The following is a 22,478-nucleotide window of genomic DNA, read 5'->3' on the forward strand; positions in this document are numbered from 1 at the left end:
TCCATCCCCAGCTCCCAGGGCTCTCCTGATCACTCCGACTCCCTGAGCTTCTTCTCCAAGTTTGAGTGCGGGAACCTGCGCAAAGCCATTCACGTCCGTAGGTACGCTTCTCCGCTTTGTTCCAGCTCCTTCCTGCTTCCTGGCAGAGACCTGACTACAAGTAGCACATTCCCCTCGGGGCTCATTTACGCTGTATTGAAAATCAAACAGAGTCTCTCAAACCTCTCCTTTTGGTTCTGTAAGGAAGGTGTCCCGTTGACATATTTCAGATCAAATTAAAGGTTTAGTCTATACTTGGACTGGAATTTCTTTAAATAATACATTAAGTCTTTGTAAAACCGTTGCACTGTAGAACAGTTAGAATACAACATAGAGAGAAAGACTTCTTTCTTCATGATGTAGGATGTGTCCCAAATGGCACCCTATTCCCTTTATAGTGCACTACGTTTGACAGGTTCTGGTCAAAAGTAATGCACTATACAGGGAATAAGGTGCCATTTGCGATTCATACGTAATCTCTGTCTTCAACCTCCTCCCTCTTCCTCAGTCACGAGTACGATCTGATCCTGAACGCGGACGCCAACTGCTCCCAGCACCACCAGTGGTTCTATTTCGAGGTCAGCGGTATGGCGGCAAACGTGCCCTATCGCTTCAACATCATCAACTGTGAGAAAGCCAACAGCCAGTTCAACTACGGTAAGCACAGATAGCCAGTATAATGACACCTCACTGGATAAGCACCGAGGTAGATGATTGTCAGTATGTATTTTAGGTATTTTAGGACCCCTGTGTTGTTGATCTGCCTACACGTTGGGGGATGGGTCCTCAATCCCCCTAAATGTGCCATTCCCAGTCCCCCACACTCAGGGCTCCTTCATTCTCATCCTCGTCCGTTCTAGAGCTCAGCAGTGGGCCTGGGCCACAATGGTACTCTCTAGAAATGTGTAATTGGAAAAAAGTACAATGGCATTTTAAAAGTCCTTTAGGGAGTTTACTTTCTATAGATTTAGTAAACTGTACTGTATGTTCTCCCTGTACTGTGTGCTCTCCCTGTACTGTGTGCTCCCGTCTAACGGTGCAACGTTCTGTGTGGTTTATTTTGCATTGTTATCAATCTGTTCATTAGTGTATCGATACCTAACAGATGCCTTACTGTCTGTCCCCAGGGATGCAGCCTGTACTGTACTCTGTCAGAGAGGCTCTGGAGGGACGACCCAACTGGGTCAGAACTGGAACTGAGGTCTGCTACTACAGGTGAGTGACAGGAAGACATTTACACAACATTTATGCTACCATCACTCAAATAGGCTGCAGATACTTTTTTAACGATAGCTAGAAGAGTGAGATTTGCCATGTAATTTGGTGCGTGAACACACCATTATATATTTACTGATATCCATTGCAAGCAGATTTTAATGGCTTGTTTCTTAGAGTTTGCTTTGTTCTGTAGCTAACAGTGCTGACACAATGTTACGGTCCCTGCAGTGGACTTCTCCAAATGGCATAACATTTTGTAACTTGAGTAATGCTGTTTTTGCAGAAACAGCTTCTGTCCGAGCCGAGGCCAAAAGAGCTCTTCCTTCTACACCCTGACCTTTACCGTGACCTTCAAACACAACGAAGACGTGTGCTACCTGGCCTATCACTACCCCTACACCTACTCTGCCCTCCAGGTACAGCACTCAACACCCTGCTGTGTGTGTGCGTGTGTGTGTACATACACCCACACCAGCCTTGAGGTAGTCTTGGCATTCTCCTTCCAGAGCATGTGTCTAGAGTGGTTATTTTGGATGTGTGTGTAGGATCTATTTGTGTTAGCAATTATGCCCCATGCATCACGGCAGTTTATTTAACAGGCCAGTGGTTATCGCTGTGTTTCAGAGTCACCTGCAGGTGCTGCAGCGGTCAGTGGACCCTCGCAAGTTGTTTTTCCGCCAGCAGAGTCTGTGTAACACACTGGCTGGTAACCCCTGTCCCCTGGTCACTATCACTGCCTGCCCCTCCTCCAAAAGCTGGAAGGACTTGCATCAGCTGCGTGAGTCTACAAAACCATGTCCCACTGCACCTTTGCTGTGTGTGTTTGTGTTTGCGAGCATGCGTGCGTGCGTGCGTGCGTGTGTGTGTGTGTGTGTGTGTGTGTGTGTGTGTGTGTGTGTGTGTGTGTGCACCCATCATGTTTTGTCCTGTGAGAGAGATACATGCTCAACATGGGCTCCTGATATATTTCATTTTTTTTTGCTTTTAGAATGAGATAAACACTCCAATCTAAAAATAATTCCAGACAAGAAGTGATGAACAACAACTCTATTCAATCAGAATCGAAAAAAAGTAACTTTGTGCCTCAGGTTAAGAAGTTTTGACTCTAGCTAGCTAGCTAGCTACACAACAAAAAACCTAGCCAGCAGACTAACAAGCTAGCCAGAAAGAATGAGCTAGAACAAACCTAGCAAGGGGAGTTAATACAACTACATGAAACGACCAAACTGAGTGATTAAACCAAAAAGGAGCATGGACTAACTTTAAAAATATCGTTTTTTTTGTGTGTAAAGATTTGTTACTCTTTTTGCTGTTTTTTTATTTGAATTTTTAAAATATTTTTTCTAAAACAAATATTATTTTTGCTGGTTTTTCAACTAAGTTAGAGCTATCAAGCAGCAGACAAACAAACCGGTTGCCATGGCAACGGGGCAGCAGAACAATGCAGCAGCAGCTGTAGTAGCAGAGCCCACAGGCACTATGTCCCCACTCCCCCTCAGCACTGAATCCATTCTCTACCCTCCAGAGGCCAAAAATGACACAACGAGGAAAGCTTTTAAACAGAAACTACTAAAGGGGAAGCCAGAAACCCTTTTCGCAGACCTCCACAAAAACAGTGATGTGAGGTATCTCATCTTTCTCACTGACCAGCCAAATGCATGGCGCTCAGCAGTCTGCTCTCACTACCCATCCATAAAGAAAGAGGGAATCTGTAATGGGTGGAAGCTGAAAGTCAAAGAGACAGACGACCCTGACAGCACCATGATAACAATCAACCTCTACAAGACTGGGACTGTCATGGTGCAAGGTAATCTTAGGCTGTTTGAAACAGACTTTCAGACCATTAAGGAGAGAGCGGAGAGAGAGAAGGACACCACCTGTGACATGCCCTCCCACAAGACATACTCCACCAGCACCACCCTCACCCCTACTATCCCCACCCAACAAGGCACATCCAGCACCTCTCTTCCCACCATAGTGGAAGACATGCCCCAGGAGGAGAGCAACCCCCTCAGAGCAGAGCAGGCTCAGGCCCTCCTCACCACCATGGCTGCCATGAGGGATGAGCACCAAACTGGAGGGGAGGTGGTCCTGCTCAGAGAGAGTGTGAGCAAACAGCAAGCAGACAACCACACCTTAGAAGAGCTCCTAACCAAGGTGCGGACAGAGCAGGACAGCAGCCTTGCAACACAGCTGAAAGAGGTTCAGCAAGAGAGAGACGGACTCAAGAGAGAGCTGGCTGATCTAACAAATGTGATAGAGGTGAGAGAGTTCCGAAAAGACAGGCAGAGCAGTAATAACGATCTGACCACACTAAGAGAGGAGCTGCAGGAGAGAAAGAGAACAGAGGACAGGCTGCAGGAGAGAAAGAGAACAGAGGACAGGCTGCAGGAGAGAAAGAGAACAGAGGACAGGCTGCAGGGGAGAAAGAGAACAGAAGACAGGCTGCAGGAGAGAAAGAGAACAGAGGACAGGCTGCAGGAGAGAAAGAGAACAGAGGACAGGCTGCAGGAGAGAAAGAGAACAGAGGACAGGCTGCAGGAGAGAAAGAGAACAGAGGACAGGCTGCAGGAGAGAAAGAGAACAGAGGACAGGCTGCAGGAGCAGCTAGATCACCATGCCCTGGCATCACACAGCAGAGGAGCCCACCTCAACCAGGCAGGCGTCCCCAGCCCTGCCTGCTGCACACCTCCCCCCAGCCCACAGAACAGCCTCCCACTGACAGTGGCACCGGCACAGACCAGCCACAGCCCAGCTCCAACACCCACCAGCCCCCCTTCTACCCCTTTCCGTCCAGAAGAAACAGACCAGCCACACCCCAGCTCCAACACCTATCAGCCCCCCCTCTACCCCCTCCAGTCCAGAAGAAACACTGGCTGACATCATCCTGTTGATGGACTCAAATGGGAAGTTGGTTCAGGAGAATACACTTTTCCCTCGACACAAAATGAGAAAGGTGTGGTGCCCAACAACGCAGAGTGCCATGTAGCTGCTTGATAAGGCCCAGCTCTGGTCGCCAAGCCACATAATCATACACACCGGAAGCAATGACCCGTGTGCTCAGCAGGAGAGGGTGGAGACTTCATTACGGGGAGTGATTGAGAAGGCCTCCGCAATCTTCTCCAACTCAAGGATTGTGGTGTCAACCCTTCTACAGAGGAAGGACTTCCACCCTGCCACAATCCAAAGAATAAACGCCAGCCTATCCCGGGACTGTGCCCTGCGACCCAATGTACACCTGGCCCACCATCCCACCCTCGATCTGAACTGTCTCTATGACCATGTTCACGTGTACAGGGAAACAGTCCCCATCCTTGCCAAGACTCTCAAGGATGTTGCTTTAAACCGAAGCCCGACCTCTCCACCCAGGAACAGCGGAGCAATCTCCACCCTTCCGAGATCATCGAGACAACACCCCGGACCAGCACCTTGGACCCCCCAGCCACGACCACAGCACCGCCAACCTCAATGCCCACCACAGCCAGCGCAGCGCAGCACAGACCACCCCAGCCCAGCTTCAGACCCACCCAGACGAGGCCTACCACCCCCCTCCTCCCCACCGCAGACCCACACCTGGAGTCGCAGGCAGAGCTACGCACAGAGGAGAGGAGAGGAGAGGAGCAACTGGCCCAGCCCCCACCAACCAAATGAGTGACATTAAACACATGCTGAGTCTACTATTCTAACATGTGATAGGCCGGGGGTCATGGTAAGATGAGCACAAGAACTCCACCATCCTCACACTACATCCACCCAAGTGGCATGACACAAATGCTATCTTAAATGATAAACAAATCACATTTGCATCATAAGAGTTTGCGTTAATTGAAAATTCCTATTTTCATAGTTCTTGTTGGATTGTGAGTGTTTGTCTCATTTTGAAGGTAAAGAAAAAACAGTTATGAAATCTTTTTACATTGCATGTTGGAATTTACAAGGATTGAAGTCCTCTGCTTTTGGGCTATAGAGCAGAAACGCGGACTTCCTGAAAGAAATTGATGATGTTGATTTTGTACTACTACAGGAAACATGGTGCAGAGCTAATGTTTTCACTGGCTGTCCACTAGGTTATAGGGAGATAATCCTACCATCCACCAAATTAAAAGGAATCACACAGGGCAGAGACTCAGTTGGAATGCTAATATGGTATAAATCTGAACTAATTAAATCAATCGAATTGATCAAAACAGGAGAATTATTTATCTGGTTAGAAATCAACAAGGAGGCTATCTTAGCAGATAAAAACATCTTCCTCTGTGCCACATACATTCCCCCGTCAGAGTCACCCTACTTCAATGAAGAGAGTTTCTCCATTCTAGTGGGAGAGATGAGTCACTTTCAGGCCCAAGGCAACGTGGAGACCTGAATGCTAGAACAACAGAAGAACCAGACACTATTAACAGTCATGGGGATAAACACCTACCAGGAAGCAACAACCTTTCCCTCCCCACATACCCCACCCCAGAAACAACTATGACAAAGTGAAAAACTAGAATGGAGTACAGCTCCTGAAGCTCTGTCGAACACTGGGTCTGTACATAGTCAGTGGTAGGCTGAGAGGGGACTCTTTTGGTAGGTACACCTACAGCTCATCCCTTGGCAGCAGCACTGTAGACTACTTCCTCACTGACCTAAACCCAGAGTCTCTCAGAGCCTTCACAGTCAGCCCACTAACACCTCTCTCAGACCACAGTAAAATCACAGTGTATCTGAGAACAGCGGAACCCAACCATGAAGCATCACGGCCCAATAAATTACATGGTACTAAACAGGCCTATAGATGCAGTGAAAACAGCACAGAATACCTACCAAAAAGCAATTAGTAGCCAAAAAATACAATCTCTCCTGGACAACTTTTTAGCCTTAACATTCTCCTACAGCAATGAAGGTGTAAATTTGGCCATTTGGAACATAAACTTTATATTTAACAAATTAGCCTCCTTGGCAAATCAAAATAAATATAAGAGCAAACCAAAAATAATAGATAATGAAAAATGGTTTGATAATGATTGCAAAAATCTAAGAAAGTCATTGAGAAATATGTCTAATCAAAAACACAGAACAGACAACAAAAATGTACGCCTTCAATATGGGGAAACACTGAAGCAATACAAACACACCCTAAGAACAAAAAAGGAACAGCACATTAGAAATCAGCTGGATGTAATTGAGGAATCCGTAGGATCAAACCACTTCTGGGAGAATTGGAATACATTAAACAAACCTCATCAGGAGGAATTGGCTATCCAAAATGGGGATATGTGGAGAAATCAATTTGCAAATCTTTACAGCAATTTAACAAAGAGCCCTGAACAAAAAGATATACAACAAAAATTACAAATCCTTGAATCAGCAGTCAAAGACTATCAGAGTCCTGTGGATACCCCAATTACAGAAGAAGAATTATTGGAAAAACGATGCACACTCCAACCCAAAAAGGCCTGTGGTGCTGATGGTATTTTAAATGAAATGATCAAATATACAGACCACAAATTCAAATTGGCTATACTCAAACTCTTCAACATTATCCTCACTGCAGCTATTTTCCCCAATATTTGGAACCAAGGATTGATCACACCAATCTATAAAAATGGAGACAAATTTGACCCAAATAAATACAGAGGAATTTACGTTAACAGCAACTTGGAGAAAATTCTCTGCAGTATCATAAATAGCAGACTACATCATTTCCTTTATGAACACAACGTCCTGAGCAGAAGCCAGATTGGATTTCTAAAAAATGATCGTACAACAGACCACATTTACACCCTCCATACTCTAATAGACAAACAAGTAAACCAAAACAAAGACAAAATCTACTCGTGTTTTGTAGATTTCAAGAAAGCATTTGATTCAATTTGGCACAAAGGTCTTTTTTATAAACTAATAGAAAGTGGCATTGGAGGGGAAACATGTTATGTTATTAAATCAATGTACACTAAAACCAAATGTGCGGTTAAAATTGGCAACAAGCGAACAGACTTTCAGGGACATGGAGTGAAATAGGGCTGCCCAATAAGTCCAACACTATTTGCATCTACATGAATGAATTGGCAAAAACATTAGAAGAATCGGCAGCACCTGGTCTCACCCTACACAACACTGAAATCAAGTGTCTGCTGTACGTAGATGACCTGGTGCTGCTGTCTCGCACTAAGGAGGAGTTACAGCAGCACCTAGATCATCTGCACAGGTTCTGTCAGACCTGGGCTCTCACCGTTAATCTAAACAAATCTAAACAAATATAATGATATTCCACAATCAGGATGATAAATAAAAATTATATTTGGACACAGTTCTATTAGAATACACCAAAAACTACACATATCTAGGACTAAATATCAGCAACACAGGTAGCTTTCACAGGGCTGTGATTGAGCTGAGAGAGAAAGCAAGAAGAGCATTCTATGCCATTAAAAGGAACATTAAAATCAAAATTCCAATTAGAATCTGGATCAAAATTTTCCAATCAGTTATAGAACCAATTGCTTTATATGGTAGTGAAGTATGGGGTCCACTCTCTAACAGTGAATATACAAAATGGGACAAACATCCAATCGAAATACTGCATGCAGAGTTTTGCAAAACTGTATTGCAAGTGCAAAGAAAACTCCAAATAACGCATGTAGGGCAGAATTGGGCCAAAACCCACTCCTCATTCGAATAGAAAAAATAGCAATCAAATTTAACAACCATCAAAAAACAAGTGACCCCAAAACATTCCATCACACAGCTCTACAATGTCAAGAGATTAAATAAGAGAAGAGTCCCCTCAGCCAGCTGGTTCTGAGGCTCAGTTCACTAACCCAAACCAACCCCATAGAGCCTCAGGACAGCACTCGGAAATCTGGCCTAACCAAATCATCCCAAAGCAAAAATAAAAATATATCACCTATTGGAAAGACAACACAAAAAATCTAAGTAAACTTCAATGCTATTTGGCTCTAAACAGAAAGTACATGGTGGCAGACTATCTGACCACTGTGACTGATAGAAAACTGAGGAAAACATTGACTAGGTACAGACTCAGTGAGCACAGTCTGGCTAAAGAGACCGGTCGTCACAGGCAAACCTGGCTGCCCAGAGAGGACAGGCTGTGCTCACACTGCTCCAGGGGAGAGGTAGAGACAGAGCTGCATTTCCTATTACACTGTGACAAATACTCAGGCCTAAGAGAATAATTCAATACAAAGAATTTGAAACTATAAAAGATGAAGAAAAAATCGAATATTTATTGGGTGAAAAGCCAAAATCCTGCCACAACCTGAGGAACAGCCAGTGAAAAGTGCAATATTTCCCGTTTTGTTTTGGCTTTCATGTCATGTGTCTTCTCAGTCATGTTGAGACTGGTCTACTACTATTGCTTTAATGTATTATTATTCTCATTAATATTGTTGTTGTAGTTGCTGTTAATGGTAATCCCATTTCCACTACTACTATTATTGCTGTTGGTCCCACCATTTATATATATATTTATTTATTTATTTATTTGTATACTTTGACAATGTAAGTAATTTAACTTGCCATGTCAATAAATTCAATTGAGAGAGAGAGAGAGAGCAGTTGCTCAAAGAAACTCCTAGCAGCAGATATAACACAGACAGCTCCTGTCAGAGCTGGAGTTGTGATATGGAGAATGCAAGGTGATAGACTCACTGCCAGTACCAACTGTTGACTCACCACATGATACATGTACTGCTGGAGTCAGAGGAGAAAATAAATAACACTCATAGTTACATTGCTTTGAATCCAAGTCAAACAAATGGGCCAGATAGAAGGTGAGTGAGAGGGCTTTGAAGTGAGACATGTAATCCCTCTGAAGGACAGTGTGTTTATGTCTGGGCTTCGTCATGGCCTTCTGGGCATTCTTATTAAGTTTAGGCTGATTCCTTTACAGGCGATGATGATGCTGTATGAATGAGAGAGGGGCAGTCTGAGCTGTGTGTCTGGCTTGGCTTGAAAGAGGTAGAGCGAGATAGAGACAGACAGAGGCTGGGGGATGGTGATGGATGTGTGGGGTGGGGAGAGGGAGGGAGGGACAAGCTGACCTAGCTCTGGGACACAACCAGGGCCGTGAGCACTGTCTCCATCCTGCCCACACCCTCCCCAGCCTCCACCTGTCCCTCCACCTCCCCACCAGCCTCTCTCCACCCTCCCCAGCCTCCCCATCCCTCCACATCTCTCCCCAGCAGCCTCTCCCCATCCTCCCCAGCCTCCCGACGGCTCCTGCTGATTAATATTTAGGGGAGCCCCCCCCCACAGCCAGCCTGCTAGCATATGGCTGACTGTAGAGGCACAGGAATGCCTTCTCAGATCTGTACTATTAGTGATGATGGTGGAAACCTCGAAGGGAGAAAGATTGTGACCCTTGATTGGGTACCAGCTGCCTTCATGGTGATCAAAGGAGGTTAGCGTTGCTACTTCTGTTTACTAGTAGCTGCAACTATAACAGTATGAAAGGGTTGTTGTAGCTACTTAGCTATGTTTACTGCTACTTATAAAGATAACACCATTGTAAGCCACGAAAACAGCTGAATAATGGCTCCTGTCTACAATAGTGCTGATATTGTACCACCTAGAATATAGCATTACTATTATAGCGTTACTAAATGTTGCCCCCTAAAATAAAGCCCTTCCAAGTTTCCTGGTGTCAGGGGTTAATTAAGTGTAGATTGGAGATACACTACTCCTCTATACATTCTGTCAGCCTGAGACAAATAATAGAACTTCTCAGTTGTTCCTCAGTGCAGCATGACCATACCATGATATGTGGCCTCGCGGTTAATAAGAGTGTTGGGCCAGTAACCGAAAGGTCGCTGGTTTGAATCCCTGAGCCGGCAATGTGGAAAGATCTGCCATTCTGCCCTTGAGCAAGGCAGTTAACCCCCAAGAACTACTGCTCCCCGGGTGCTGATGACATGGGTGTTGACTAAGGCAGTCCCCCGCACCTCTCTGATTCACAGGGGTTGGGTTAAATTTGGAAGACAAATTTCAGTTGAATGGATTCAGTTGTACACCTGGCTAGGTATCCCCTTTCCCTAATGTAAGTCCTATATTATAGTAGGAATAATAATCAATAATCCATGTTTACAACATGCATCTTCAGTTAGTTTACCCTCCCCCTGCCACTCTACTAACACATCACTCTGCAGTGCGGTGCATTAATCCAGCCATGTTAGGGCGGGAAAGTCTGTAATCGGCTGATTCAGCAGCAACGCCATGGACTTATTCCCATTAGAGATATTAAGAGTGCTGTCATTCACTGTCTTTCAAACAGGGACCTGCCCTTTTGCATTTGAGTGCTTTTAAGTTGTATTAAGGCCTATAGTACATTAAGTTAATGTTTTGTGGCACTGCCATGACAACCTTGTGCGGGGAGGAGGAGGGCATTTCAGCTGGTCGGTCATAACTCCTGTACACACGTTTATTTCTTTGTTATGTAACACATTTGCAAACTAGTGTTATAATTATGCCCCAATTAACACTATGCAAGTCAGTTGCACTGCAGATAGTAGTTGGCTATAACTTCAGCTGCATTTGGTGGTTTTATTTCATTAGGGCTGATATTAAATCAATGATACTCCACTGTCTCCCACACCCATCACAACAAGCAAATGAAGACTCATTTGTAATCTGATATAATCATTATCATATTTTGTGTAGGTCATGAATAATTGCTTGGCTTTAAATGTAATAAAGCTTTGTGTTTCCTCCTAAAACAGATTGATGACTGTCACGGTGAGAAAGGGTCATTTCATTTTGTGACATGTCAAGTGTGTGTGTGGGTATGGTTGTGTAAGGAGAGTCCGGCGATAAGAGTAGCTTGATAAGTATAAACAAATCAAATCAAATTGTATTGGTCGCATACACATATTTAGCAGATGCTATTGCAGGTGTAGTGAAATGCTTGTAAAAACGTTCTGGGCTAATAATGTGAGAAATAGCAGTAAGTTTAGAGTTGAATTGGTTTCTTATTTGTTTGCCAATCTGAAATAGCTTTAAACACAGAGGATGTTGTTTCCATAGGAAAAATATGTTATTGTGTTCGTGTGGGTGGAAAGATCATAGAAATAGAATGAATAGAACGTGTTTGGAACGTCTGACCCTGGAAATTTGACTGGTAAATGAATGGGTACACTCACAATGGCAGCCTGGTATTGTGATGCAATCATTTCCATGGTAATGTAAAATGTTCATTCAAATGATGCTAAGTGATGTGACTCATGCAATGGAATGTATTTTGTGTAATGTCAGATTGATGGGTACACTTCCTGTTTTTACTTCCTGCTTTGCGCTTATTGGTACACTCGCAATGGCCACCAGTCCACCCATTATGCCATAATTGACTTGGATGGGGACACCCATTCTATTCGTTCTATATCTATGGGAAAGATACTGTAGGAGTGAGAATAGTTTGTCTTTGTCAACATGGTTACTACCGCCTCATTATGTATCTGATTTAAACTTAATTTCAATCTAATCGGGTTTGAAATGTGCACAATTATGAAACAAATGAAGGCATGTACTGGTAAATAAATACACAGTATTGTTGTTGAGCTTGGAATGTTAAATAGAAAATGTCCCCTCTGTTTGCAATACATTCTCTATACACTGTTATTTTCACCATCTGCTCTCTGATGCTCAGTATGTCTCCTGATATTTGACAAGTCCTTCATGACGCTCACATTTATCACACCCCATTGGTCAGATAGCCTGGTCGAGGTACATTAGGTGAAGATAATTACTTTGATATCACATGAATGATCCACTTGGCTCCCCCATCACCCTCAAAACACACTGTCACCACAGTCAGCAGTTGAGGAACTAACTTTGGTGCCGCGTTTTAGTAAATGCATTCTCTGAATGTACTATGCTTTAGGTGATTTTCAGTCCTAACGTCATTCTCAAGGTGTACACAATGGAGTGATACCATATGAACTCAATGACTGATGAACTCAATCAGAATGCTGCTTTCTAGAATGTCTGAAATGGGCTCAGATCTGAGCTTTGGGCGATGTTATAATAGCTCTTTGAATAGGTCAATTTATTCTCCCTTTTCTTGTCCTGTAGCTTGATTCAGACATGAATTGTGTCTTTCATACTGTATTGAACTCATACTGGTGATCAAACACGTTGGTATGAAGTACAATCTCAACTGATTTGGCTCTCGTTTAACCCTGATAAATAAACAATAACAGTTTGTCGAGTTCTGACTCCTGGAAGCTATTGGAGTGAAACTAGTCTGACTAATGACATTGGTACACAAGCCTCCCAGTCCCAACAACCAGGCACATCTCAGTTTCACACGGAGAGAAAAAAAATGAAAAAATTACCTCCCTTTAGATAGCTTTTAGCCACACTGTCATGGTAATTGAGATTATGTTTGATAATTAACAACCTCTGAAATGAGCCTGAGTGCAATTGCACTGGAACATTTTTAATTAATAAAATGGAAAATTAAAGCTGCATTTTCATAAGCTTTGCGGGGCAAATTCATCTTATGATTATAAATGGACAACCCTGATTTGTACTAATTAAACCTGATTTGCATATACAGGAAAGGATAACAGAGATTGGTTTTGATTGCTCAAGGCCCCCTTTGTACTTCTGCGTACATGTGTACGCGAGGCAGGCAGCCTCTCTCTGCCAATATCGTGTTTGTCTCACTAACTGCCATTTGATCAGGGACTACTTCAATTTAAAGTTTCAGCAACTTTCACTCACAGCGTGTTGCCTCCTCCTCACCTCAGGTGGTGCACAACACACCAGCTGGATGATTTGAGAGTACAGTTTCTGTATCCGACAGCTATCTGGAGATTATTTTATTTTGCTGAGGCTGAAACTGCGACAATCGTATCAACGTAGGTCTGGTTATGTACGCACACACCACTGTAAGTCTCTCTGGATAGGAGCATCTGCTGAATTACTCAAACGTAAATGTTATTAATAACCAGGGGTTTTTCCTGCATAGGAAACCACCTGATCCAGGAAAAGGACCAGACGTTTAACTCTCTTTTAAGCTGCAGTCTTTCGTATTAGGATTTGTTTGATCTGTTATTGTGGACCCAAGTGATGGGGCATCATGGATGGAGTGGTTTGATATTAAAAGATCCTTATGAGAATAGGGAATGACAGAGCTTTGAATCACAACACAGGGGACCGTTGAACTAATGGAAAAACCCAGACAAGCTTTACACAGTGTATCAAAAGCATCTGAGTACAGCTGGTCTTCATCTCAGTAACAAGAAGTTCACACCAGGACACATATGGCATTTTTTGATGCTGTGTTTTGTTTTTAAAAGCAAGTGCTTCAGGGCCAGATTTATTACCTGGTAGAGTGGTTGGAGACTCACCCAAAGGGACTAAAGTGTGTCACTTAATCATCAAGGTGCTCAGTGAGAAAGCCCTCGATGGAGCCTCCAACACCACTTACGCCTCATGGGAGATGACGGATGCACCTGTCCAAGTGGGTGAGTAGCAGAGAGCTCGATGCACCAACAACCACCACTACTCAGTACATAGAGAAAAGGAAAGGACCTGGGAATGAGTTGGCAACCAGACATTTAATGTCAACTTGTTACCTTCACATTTCCACAAACAAGCCACTTATTTCAGGCATGTTCAGTCTAATGTACAGTCAATTCATATTAATTCATCACCCTAGAGAAGTATGATAATTGTGCAGTTTGCGGTCAAGTGCATTATAATGGAAGGATAAGTGGCTGTGGTGAATGATAAGCTAATGTTAACTGAATCGAGGTCGCTTTTACGGCGAATGTGGCTATTGTATTTAAAAGTTGTTTTTTTGTGTGTGTTTCTGTTGCCTACACTACAGGACAATAGCTTACGGGGCAAAACATAATGAAATAAAATGCATAATCTATAGTGGTCCAGGCTTTAGAATCCTACTGCCATATGTGGATTTACTCTTAAAGGACAGTGTCAAAATGTACACCACAGAGCAGGGGTACTCAAGTACTAGGTCCGGTCACACAAATTTCCTAGGTGGCAAAGGTCCGGATGGATAATGTAATTTATCAGCGTAGTAATAAACCCCCACCTCGCAACCCATGCGACCTCAAACTGTTCACACCCCTCTTGTTAGCGGAGAGAAAATGTTGCTGTTTTAAAGCTAATTTCCCACAATTCTACACATTTTGCATGGGGCAGAGATTTTCTTTGCTGTTTTAAAGCTAATTTCTTGCAATTCTATGCATTCTTCCATGTCTTATGTGTGTTTATATGATACTAGGAGTCGAAGTAAAAATGTTTAATAAATAAACATTCGGGACCTCCGGTCCGTATTGACCGGATCCGGTCCACTGTCCGCCAGTTGAGTAGATACGCCATTGAGGAAACATTCTGTAGATGAACACCCATAGGAAAACACACAATCACACATGCACATACACACACATTTGAAAAAGAAAAAACAGTAGTTTGAGGGTGTTTGCTCAAATAGCCAGTAGTGGATAGAGAGACAAAAACACACACATTTCCAACCGATTCTCTGTATGACAGCTTGGCTGATGATGCCTGTGTGCCCAACACAAGTCCATATCAATGAGAAGACTCACAACACACACAGCCTGGCTGTATGCCTCTCTCTACCTACTGCTGCGAGTGTAGGTAGCTTGGCCTGGCTTGCGTCCGATTGGCAAGGAGAACTGTTGACGACCGCTTGATGCCTTTCAGAACACGCCTACATCCCTCCAAGCTTTATACTTGACATGTGCCAAGTATTATTAGGCCCTGAATAGAGAGGATGAATGGAAATGGGATCAAGGTTACGGTTCTGGTAGTTCTGGAGAGGAATGTGTGAGAGCCTACCGTCGTTTGTGTGGTTCTCCAGTCAGGAGTTCATCCTAGTGTTGCTGCTTGTTTGATTAATTTATGCTGTTGTACCATCAGAAGATATCACAGTTCAGTAGCGTAGGTTTGACTTGGTGAGGAATAGGAAACACTCAAACACTCAACACGGATTGGTTACACACACACACTACCTCACACAAAAGTGTGTGCATATGAAAGAGACAGCACAAGGGAGTTGTGGAATCTTTTTCTTCTTCTTGAGTTGAAATTTAATTTATACATTTTTCCAGGCTCAAACTGGCTGCTCTTGCAGGGAATGGAGCCCCATGCTATTGGCTGATGTGATATTTATCACTCTAATTATATCTTCTGGACTCTTCCACAAGATGCCTGCATTCCCGCTCAGTCACCTTTGTACGTTCAATCTACTTCAGTTTGCAAAAGCCTCAAATAAATCGTATGCTTTGCAATGACATTTTCTCCCCTCCAATGTGTTTAAAAAAATATCATATCATTTCACTGCATTTTTATGCATTCGGCTATTCACTCACAACGTATCATTGTTGTCTGAACTGGACAGCCTACAGACAAATTATGGCTGGTTAAATTAAGGCGAAAGTATGAGAATGCTGCTTTATCTCATTTTGTTTTACAAAACAAATTACTTACTGCTCAAACCTGATTGCTCATGCTCACATGGATTCAATTAAACATAGAAACGAAATGAAGCATAAAGAGGGTGTACACTTTACAGGCCTTGCAGAAACTCATTACTGTGTGATCAATGCAGGAGTCAGAGGAATTTGTCTCTTCCGTGGCTGTCTTTTGTGGAGTGGCAGCCCTGGCCGCAATTGCCAGGCTAAATTAAAATTGTATGTGCCTCTGAAAGCATATCCATCTCCTCCCTTTTTCAACATCTACATTTTCACACGACCTGCTGTGTAGATCCTGCCCTATAGAAGCGCATACGGAATATATCACACGCTTCAGAAATGTGATTATCTTTTTTAAAACAAGGGACCTGAATAGGACAGGCGATCATTTTGAGTAAACCTTAACAATACATGTGCATTAAGATGTGGATTTATGGTTTGTAGAGAGCCTTGTTCCAACATATTGTGGAAGAAGTGGTGGCTCGAGGATTTACTTATTTACTGTAACGAGTGTCACTAATCCTCTTCAATGTGGACATTGGTGGACTAGCATTCACTGTGTAACCCTGTCTCCCCACCCCCCATCCCTCCCCCAGGTAACCGTCCGTGTGTAGTACTGACAGCACGGGTCCACCCTGGGGAGAGTAACGCCAGCTGGGTGATGAAGGGAACCCTGGAGTTTCTGTGTAGCAGTGACCCGGTGGCTGAGACACTGAGGGAGGCCTACATCTTTAAGATTATCCCCATGCTCAACCCCGACGGGGTCATCAACGGCACGTACGTACTCTGCGCTCTGACACCCACCCTAACCGTTGACCTCTATCCTCAGACCTATACCTGGCACCCTCCATGTTAACCAGTACACAGTCATTTAGCTAGGCAGTCCAGGAAGCTAACTTGTATGTCCAGGTTACCACAGGGTTATCTTACTGACACAATGAGTATGCAATGTCATGTGAGTCTGTGGCATTGACATACTGTCAATAGAGAAATAACAGAATTAACAGGAAGAGAGGGTTGGAGTCAAGTCCCAACTCAGAAAATACATTTTGACGTTTGGCCCCTTTTCATTACATTGTATCAAATGCATTTGTAAGTGCAAATCTGTTTAGTAGTACCAGTACTTAACAAAAGCTACAGCATCATTGTCACGATCGTTATAAGGAGTGGACCAAGATGCAGCATGGTATGTTTCCATCCTTTATTTTGGAAGAGAAACTAAAAGAACAAAAACAATACCGCGAACAAACGAAACGTGAAGCTCAGCGTAGTGCTCACAGGCAACTATACCTAGACAAGATCCCACAAAGCACAATGGGGAAATGGCTACCTAAATATGATCCCCAATCAACCATACCAGGCCAACATAGAAATATAATTCACCTAGATAACCCACCCTTAATCACACCCCGACCTAACCAACATAGAGAATAAAAAGCTCTCTATGGTCAGGGCGTGACAGTCATATTGGTAGTCTTATTAATGGACTGGAGGGTGATCGATAAGCCTCTTCACCCCTCTGTACCAATCACTGACCTGACTCCTTACTGACGCCATGTAAGAACTAGACCCAGTCAAAGCTGCAGTCTTTTCATTATCACCAGGCTGGTGCTCAGTGAGCCTGAGCAGAACAATCATTGATCAGACTGTAGCCTATTACATACTGCTTGTTTGGGGCTTGAGAGAGATTAACTCAATATGGACAACAACTTGGTACTGTAGGTCATGTTGTCTGAAGCTATTCCCACTTCTCTACGGTGTCCAGGTTTTAGAGACTGCAATGAGAGTACAAGATTATGATTTTTAACGCAACAATAAACATTTAAGGTGTCTTCTAAAAACTTTATGCATAAATCCCCCAAACTCATATATATGTTACTACCGTTAGCATACATGTTGAAGTGCCATGACCCTTTGAAATGGAAATTGTGATTCGATATGTTGAAAGGTCACATTTGCTTATATCAGTTTCACCACAGATCTCAGGAAGACAGAAATGCACTACACATAAAGCAGAGCTAATCTGAGATCAGAGCTGTCTGACTATGTTAAACCATCATTTAATTTCCTTTTTTGTTCATCGAGCCATGAAGACACAACATTTACTTTGGCTTGTACATTGGACTTGTTGAAATACGTCTTCCGCTTGCATTTTTACAATCCATCTCCCTTGGCAACTGATTGCGGTGTCAAGTTGTTTGCCGTTCGGGGGAACACAAACACAAACTTGTTTCACTGTGCACTATCTTGACTCTCTGCTGCTATTTTCAGCTCACACATACAGCATGAATTATTGGGTCTTCAGATATGATAATTGCTACGAGTCTGAAAGCCCAATCTGCATCACACAGCTGGTCTGACCAGAGGGAGAGGGAGATGTAAACCGAGCGGACTTTTTGACTAACAGCCTTTTGCTTTGCTGTTATTTTCCTGATTGCAGAGAGAGAGGGTGATGACAGTATGCTAGCTGCTTGTATTTAGCAGGGAACCAAATGGTAAGAGGTGAGAACAGAGTAGTGTGTGTCAATAGGGAATCCACTAGTGTAAAACCAGGAATAGCACATGCACAACCACATCCCTATGTCTGACTGTGACACTCACTGTCTGACAGCTTTCATGTGAAATCCCCGGTGCTCTGCGCAGCAGCAGCCTGCCCAGCCGTGCATGTCAGCGCAAGCAGCTATTTACTTAGACATTGGTGTGAAATCAGAGAAGACGGGGAAACCAAGTGTATCTTTTCATACCTTCAGTGACAGGTTTTGCAAATGCATTTAGAGCGCCCTGAAATTGGGCATTTGAGGGCAACGCTGTGAAAGACGAAGTATTGATTTCCTCCAATATAGCATATTGGACAAGCCATTTGAGGTTGGAGCATGACACATTGGGGTCTATTGTTGACAAGGGCAGTATGTGTTCAGTGGTGAATGCTGCTCAATGTTCCAGACTGCCAGATGAGAACTCATTTAAATGTTAGTCATTTAGCAGACACTCTTATCCAGAGCGACTTACAGGAGCAATTAGGGTTAATTGCCTTGCTCAAGGGCACATTGGCAGATTTTTCACCTAGTCCGCTCAGGGATTCAAACCAGCAACCTTTTGGTAGGCTATCTGCTGCCCGTCTAATACAACATAAATACTAACATCATCATGCACACACCATGGAATTGCTTGATGTTTTGTTCCTTTGTTACATCTAATGTGTTCCGTTAAAGGAATTAAGCATCAGTTAATAAAACTCATTGAGCTTTTGAGATATTTGACACAAAATGTCATCATTAGATCTGAGCGGTTAATTGTCCCTGAAATTGAATTCGTTTTCTGTGAGTGATGATAAAAGACGTTGGCATTGCACGGCGCCATATCACTTCTGATACTCTGCTTTAGTGGGAGATAGAAGACATAAAGACTTAGGGTTCAGTGTTGAGGAGTACAGAACAAAAATATAAACACAACATGTAAAGTGTTTGTCCCATGTTTCATGAGCTGGATTAAAAGAACCCAGAAATGTTCTATATGCACAAAAAAGCTTATTTCTCTCAAATTGTGTGGAACAATTTGTTTACATCCCTGTTAGTGAGCATTTCTCCTTTGCCAAGATAATCCATCCACCTGAGAGGTGTGGCTTGTGCTGGGGAAAATAAAAGGCCTCTCTAAAATGTGCAGTTTTGTCACACAACACAATGCCACAGATGTCTCAAGTTTTGAGGGAGCGTGCAATTGGCATGCTGACGGCAGGAATGTCTAACAGAGCTCTTGCAAGATAATTTAATGTTCATTTCTCGACCATAAGCCGCCTCAAAACATTGTTTTAGAGAATTTGGCAGTACATCCAACCGGCCTCACAACTGCAGACCACGTGTAACCACGCCAGCCCAGGACCTCCACATCCCGCTTCTTCACCTGATCGTCTGAGGAGGGGGAGGGGTGTATTTCCATCTGTAATAAAGCCCTTTTGCAGGAAAAAACTAATTCTAATTGGCTGGGCCTGACTCCCAGGGGGTGGCTCTGTTTTCCAAGTGGATGGGCCTATGCCCTCCCAGGCACACCCAAGTCATGTGAAATCTATAGATTAGGGTCTAATGAATTTATTTCAATTGACTGATTTCCTTCTATGAACTGTAACTCAGTAAAATGTTTGACATTGTTGCTTGTTGAGTTTATATTTTTGTTCAGTAATAGTTCAACTAGTAATTTAACTACATTTTGTAGTATCTTGGTGGTAGTTTAACTAAATTCGAATCTATAGTATGTAGTGTTTTCAGTAGTTAATTACTGTTTTACCATGTAGCGTTGTAGCTAACTACTGGAACTACACAATACTTTCTTAGCAAAAAGAATAGACCATATGGGTGAAGTAGGCAATCATTTCCTTTCTTTTTCGGCATCAGACCTGCCTAATTCTCACTTGAAACATTGTTTTTGTGTTTAATAGGCTAAATTATACATTCTAGCAGCATCTGACCCCAAAAATCTGTTCTTGCAATTTGTAGTCTATGACATTTAAGATTTATAGTATATATGATAATTTCTCACTAAGTAGTTTGGATGTAGTAAACTACTTTTTCAAAGTAACTTTAGTTAATTAAACTATATTTTTCTTAAGGGTAGCTTTAGTGTAGCTTAACTCATTCCATTGGTAGCTTGGCAAACTATATTTTCAGAGTAGCTTCCCCAACAATGCTTTTCCACATGTTTGATCAGAGAGTGTGTGTTGGAGCAGCATGCTCTGTACAGCTCTAGACCTGGCTCCAGCTGTCTGGCTGTACTGCACCTATCCTGTCTTCACAGGCGGCCTGAGCATTTTTCTTTGCCCTATTTTTCCTACATTGTTTTGTTCCTATTTTAACGATGTAACGTGTTTTGTGACCCATGTACTAATTGTCACTTGAATTCGGACCTGGCCATGCTCTGAAGGGAACCCACACATGTCCTGGATACTGCTGCTGACTCTGCTTGGGTGGGGTAGCTCGGAGGCAGACGTTCGTTTTGAGTCAAAATCACCAATACACTCGACTCAATGGAACATATGCCTGAGATTCATGGGTTGTCACGTGTGTTGGATACAAGCACACTTTGGGAATTGAACTTTGTTGGAACAGCCTGTGTGTGTATGTGTGTGTGCATGTGTAAGTGTTTAAATGTGATAATATTCTTCCATTATGCCAGGGGGTTGCTCGGGAAGACAACATGTTATTTTTAGTCTGTTTGATTTAGTGGATGAGATTTACCCAAGACAAGCCTCCTCAGTCAAGTCTCTTTGACTGCTGGGACTCCTAGTCTCAGCTCGGCTGATTTGAGAAGTTTGAGGATGCGTCTCACATCTTGCCTTTGACAGTCTGTCTCCCTTTCCTCTCCACCATTGATGTTTATCACAACTCTCTGGTCTATAATTATGTAGGGAGAATAACTCGATGTGCGTGGAGGGGAATACTGTCCTGCTTCTTACCTTCCTACCTGTGACCTGCGTCTATCACTCTACCAGCCAGGTGGGGACTGACTGGTGTGAACAGATTGTAATTTCCAACACTGACCTTGGGAACGGAGGAACAGAAGATTGCATCAAGTAGCCCCTGGGGAAGGATGACTTCCTGTAGCCAAATTTGAGAGCCTGTCAAAGTGGATCATCTTGTTATCACAACCAGACTTGAAGACCAGAACACGACATTGACATTTCACAGTCAGGCAAAATGTATTTGTATGTTCACCTTGAGGTATTTGTCTTGTACACTATAAAAAAATGCTATCTAGAACCTTAAAGGGTTCTTTGGCTGCACCCATAGGAGAACCCTTTGAAGAGCAAAAATATTGGGGAGACAGGTAGCCTAGTGGTTAGAGTGTGGGGCCAGTAACCGAAAGGTCAAATCCCCGTTCTACTCCTGAACAAGGCAGTTAATACCTGGTAGGCCGTCATTGTAAATAAGAATTTGTTCTTAACTGACTTGCCTAGTTAAATAAAGGTAAAACACTTTTCTTTTTTACAGAACCCTTTTTGCTTCCAGGTTGAACCATTTTGGTTCTAGGTAGAACCTTTTGGAGTTCCAGGTAGAACCCTTTCCACAAAAGGTTCTACATTGAACCCAAAAGGGTTCCTATCTGGAACTAAAAAGGGTTCTCTATTGAATCAAAAAGTGTTCTCCTATGGGGACAACCAAAGAACCCTTTTGGAACCCTTTTTTCTAAGAGTATAGTGGAGAGCAGGGGCGTGCTACAGTAGCGTTGGCAGTTTATCTGATCAGCGTTACACCTGCAATGTTTGAACAGAATGTTAGCATCCAGGCAGCTCTTTAACTACCATTCATTGTCAATGGTGCCATCACCACAACACAGAGGCCCTTAGACCATTCAGCTGCACAATGCGACAAGGGACATGAATGGATGAGACAAATGGGAGTTTTGACATTTCTGTTCCCTCTTTACATGCAGTGAGAGTGGGATCGGTGACCATGACATTGGAGATCACATTTGAGCACAGTCCAATGCCCCAGAGAAGGGATAGTTGGTTATATTTCTATAACTGTTCAGCTGGCTTTAACCATGCTATCCCTCCCAGTTCCTACCTCTGGGTGAGGGACCAGAACAGCTGGGAGATGGTTAACCCCAGCCAGCCAGGGACAAGGGTGGTTTAAAATATTTTTGTGTCAATAGCATCGGTTTGCCTCAATTATAGGTGAGTGTATCCAGTATTAGACTCAGTAGGGTGCTCTCGCTCCATCTCTTGAACAAGGAGTAATCTTGCCCCTAGCTCAGAGAAAAGGC

At 43.2% G+C, this 22,478-nt stretch overlaps 1 protein-coding gene across 1 annotated transcript in view; it reads left to right on the forward strand.

Annotated features, from left to right (window-relative positions):
- Positions 1 to 22,478, forward strand: part of LOC120065819 (cytosolic carboxypeptidase 4) — a 131,845-nt gene that overhangs the window by 47,050 nt on the left and 62,317 nt on the right. The window contains exons 15-20 of the mRNA XM_039016870.1: positions 12 to 101; positions 548 to 696; positions 1,167 to 1,254; positions 1,541 to 1,673; positions 1,882 to 2,035; positions 16,319 to 16,499. Of these exons, the coding sequence (XP_038872798.1) occupies positions 12 to 101; positions 548 to 696; positions 1,167 to 1,254; positions 1,541 to 1,673; positions 1,882 to 2,035; positions 16,319 to 16,499 (795 nt within the window). The remainder of the gene's footprint in view (positions 1 to 11; positions 102 to 547; positions 697 to 1,166; positions 1,255 to 1,540; positions 1,674 to 1,881; positions 2,036 to 16,318; positions 16,500 to 22,478) is intronic.

This window comes from Salvelinus namaycush, chromosome 21 (genome assembly GCF_016432855.1).
Source record: "Salvelinus namaycush isolate Seneca chromosome 21, SaNama_1.0, whole genome shotgun sequence".
In the NCBI taxonomy this organism is placed as follows: domain Eukaryota; kingdom Metazoa; phylum Chordata; class Actinopteri; order Salmoniformes; family Salmonidae; genus Salvelinus; species Salvelinus namaycush.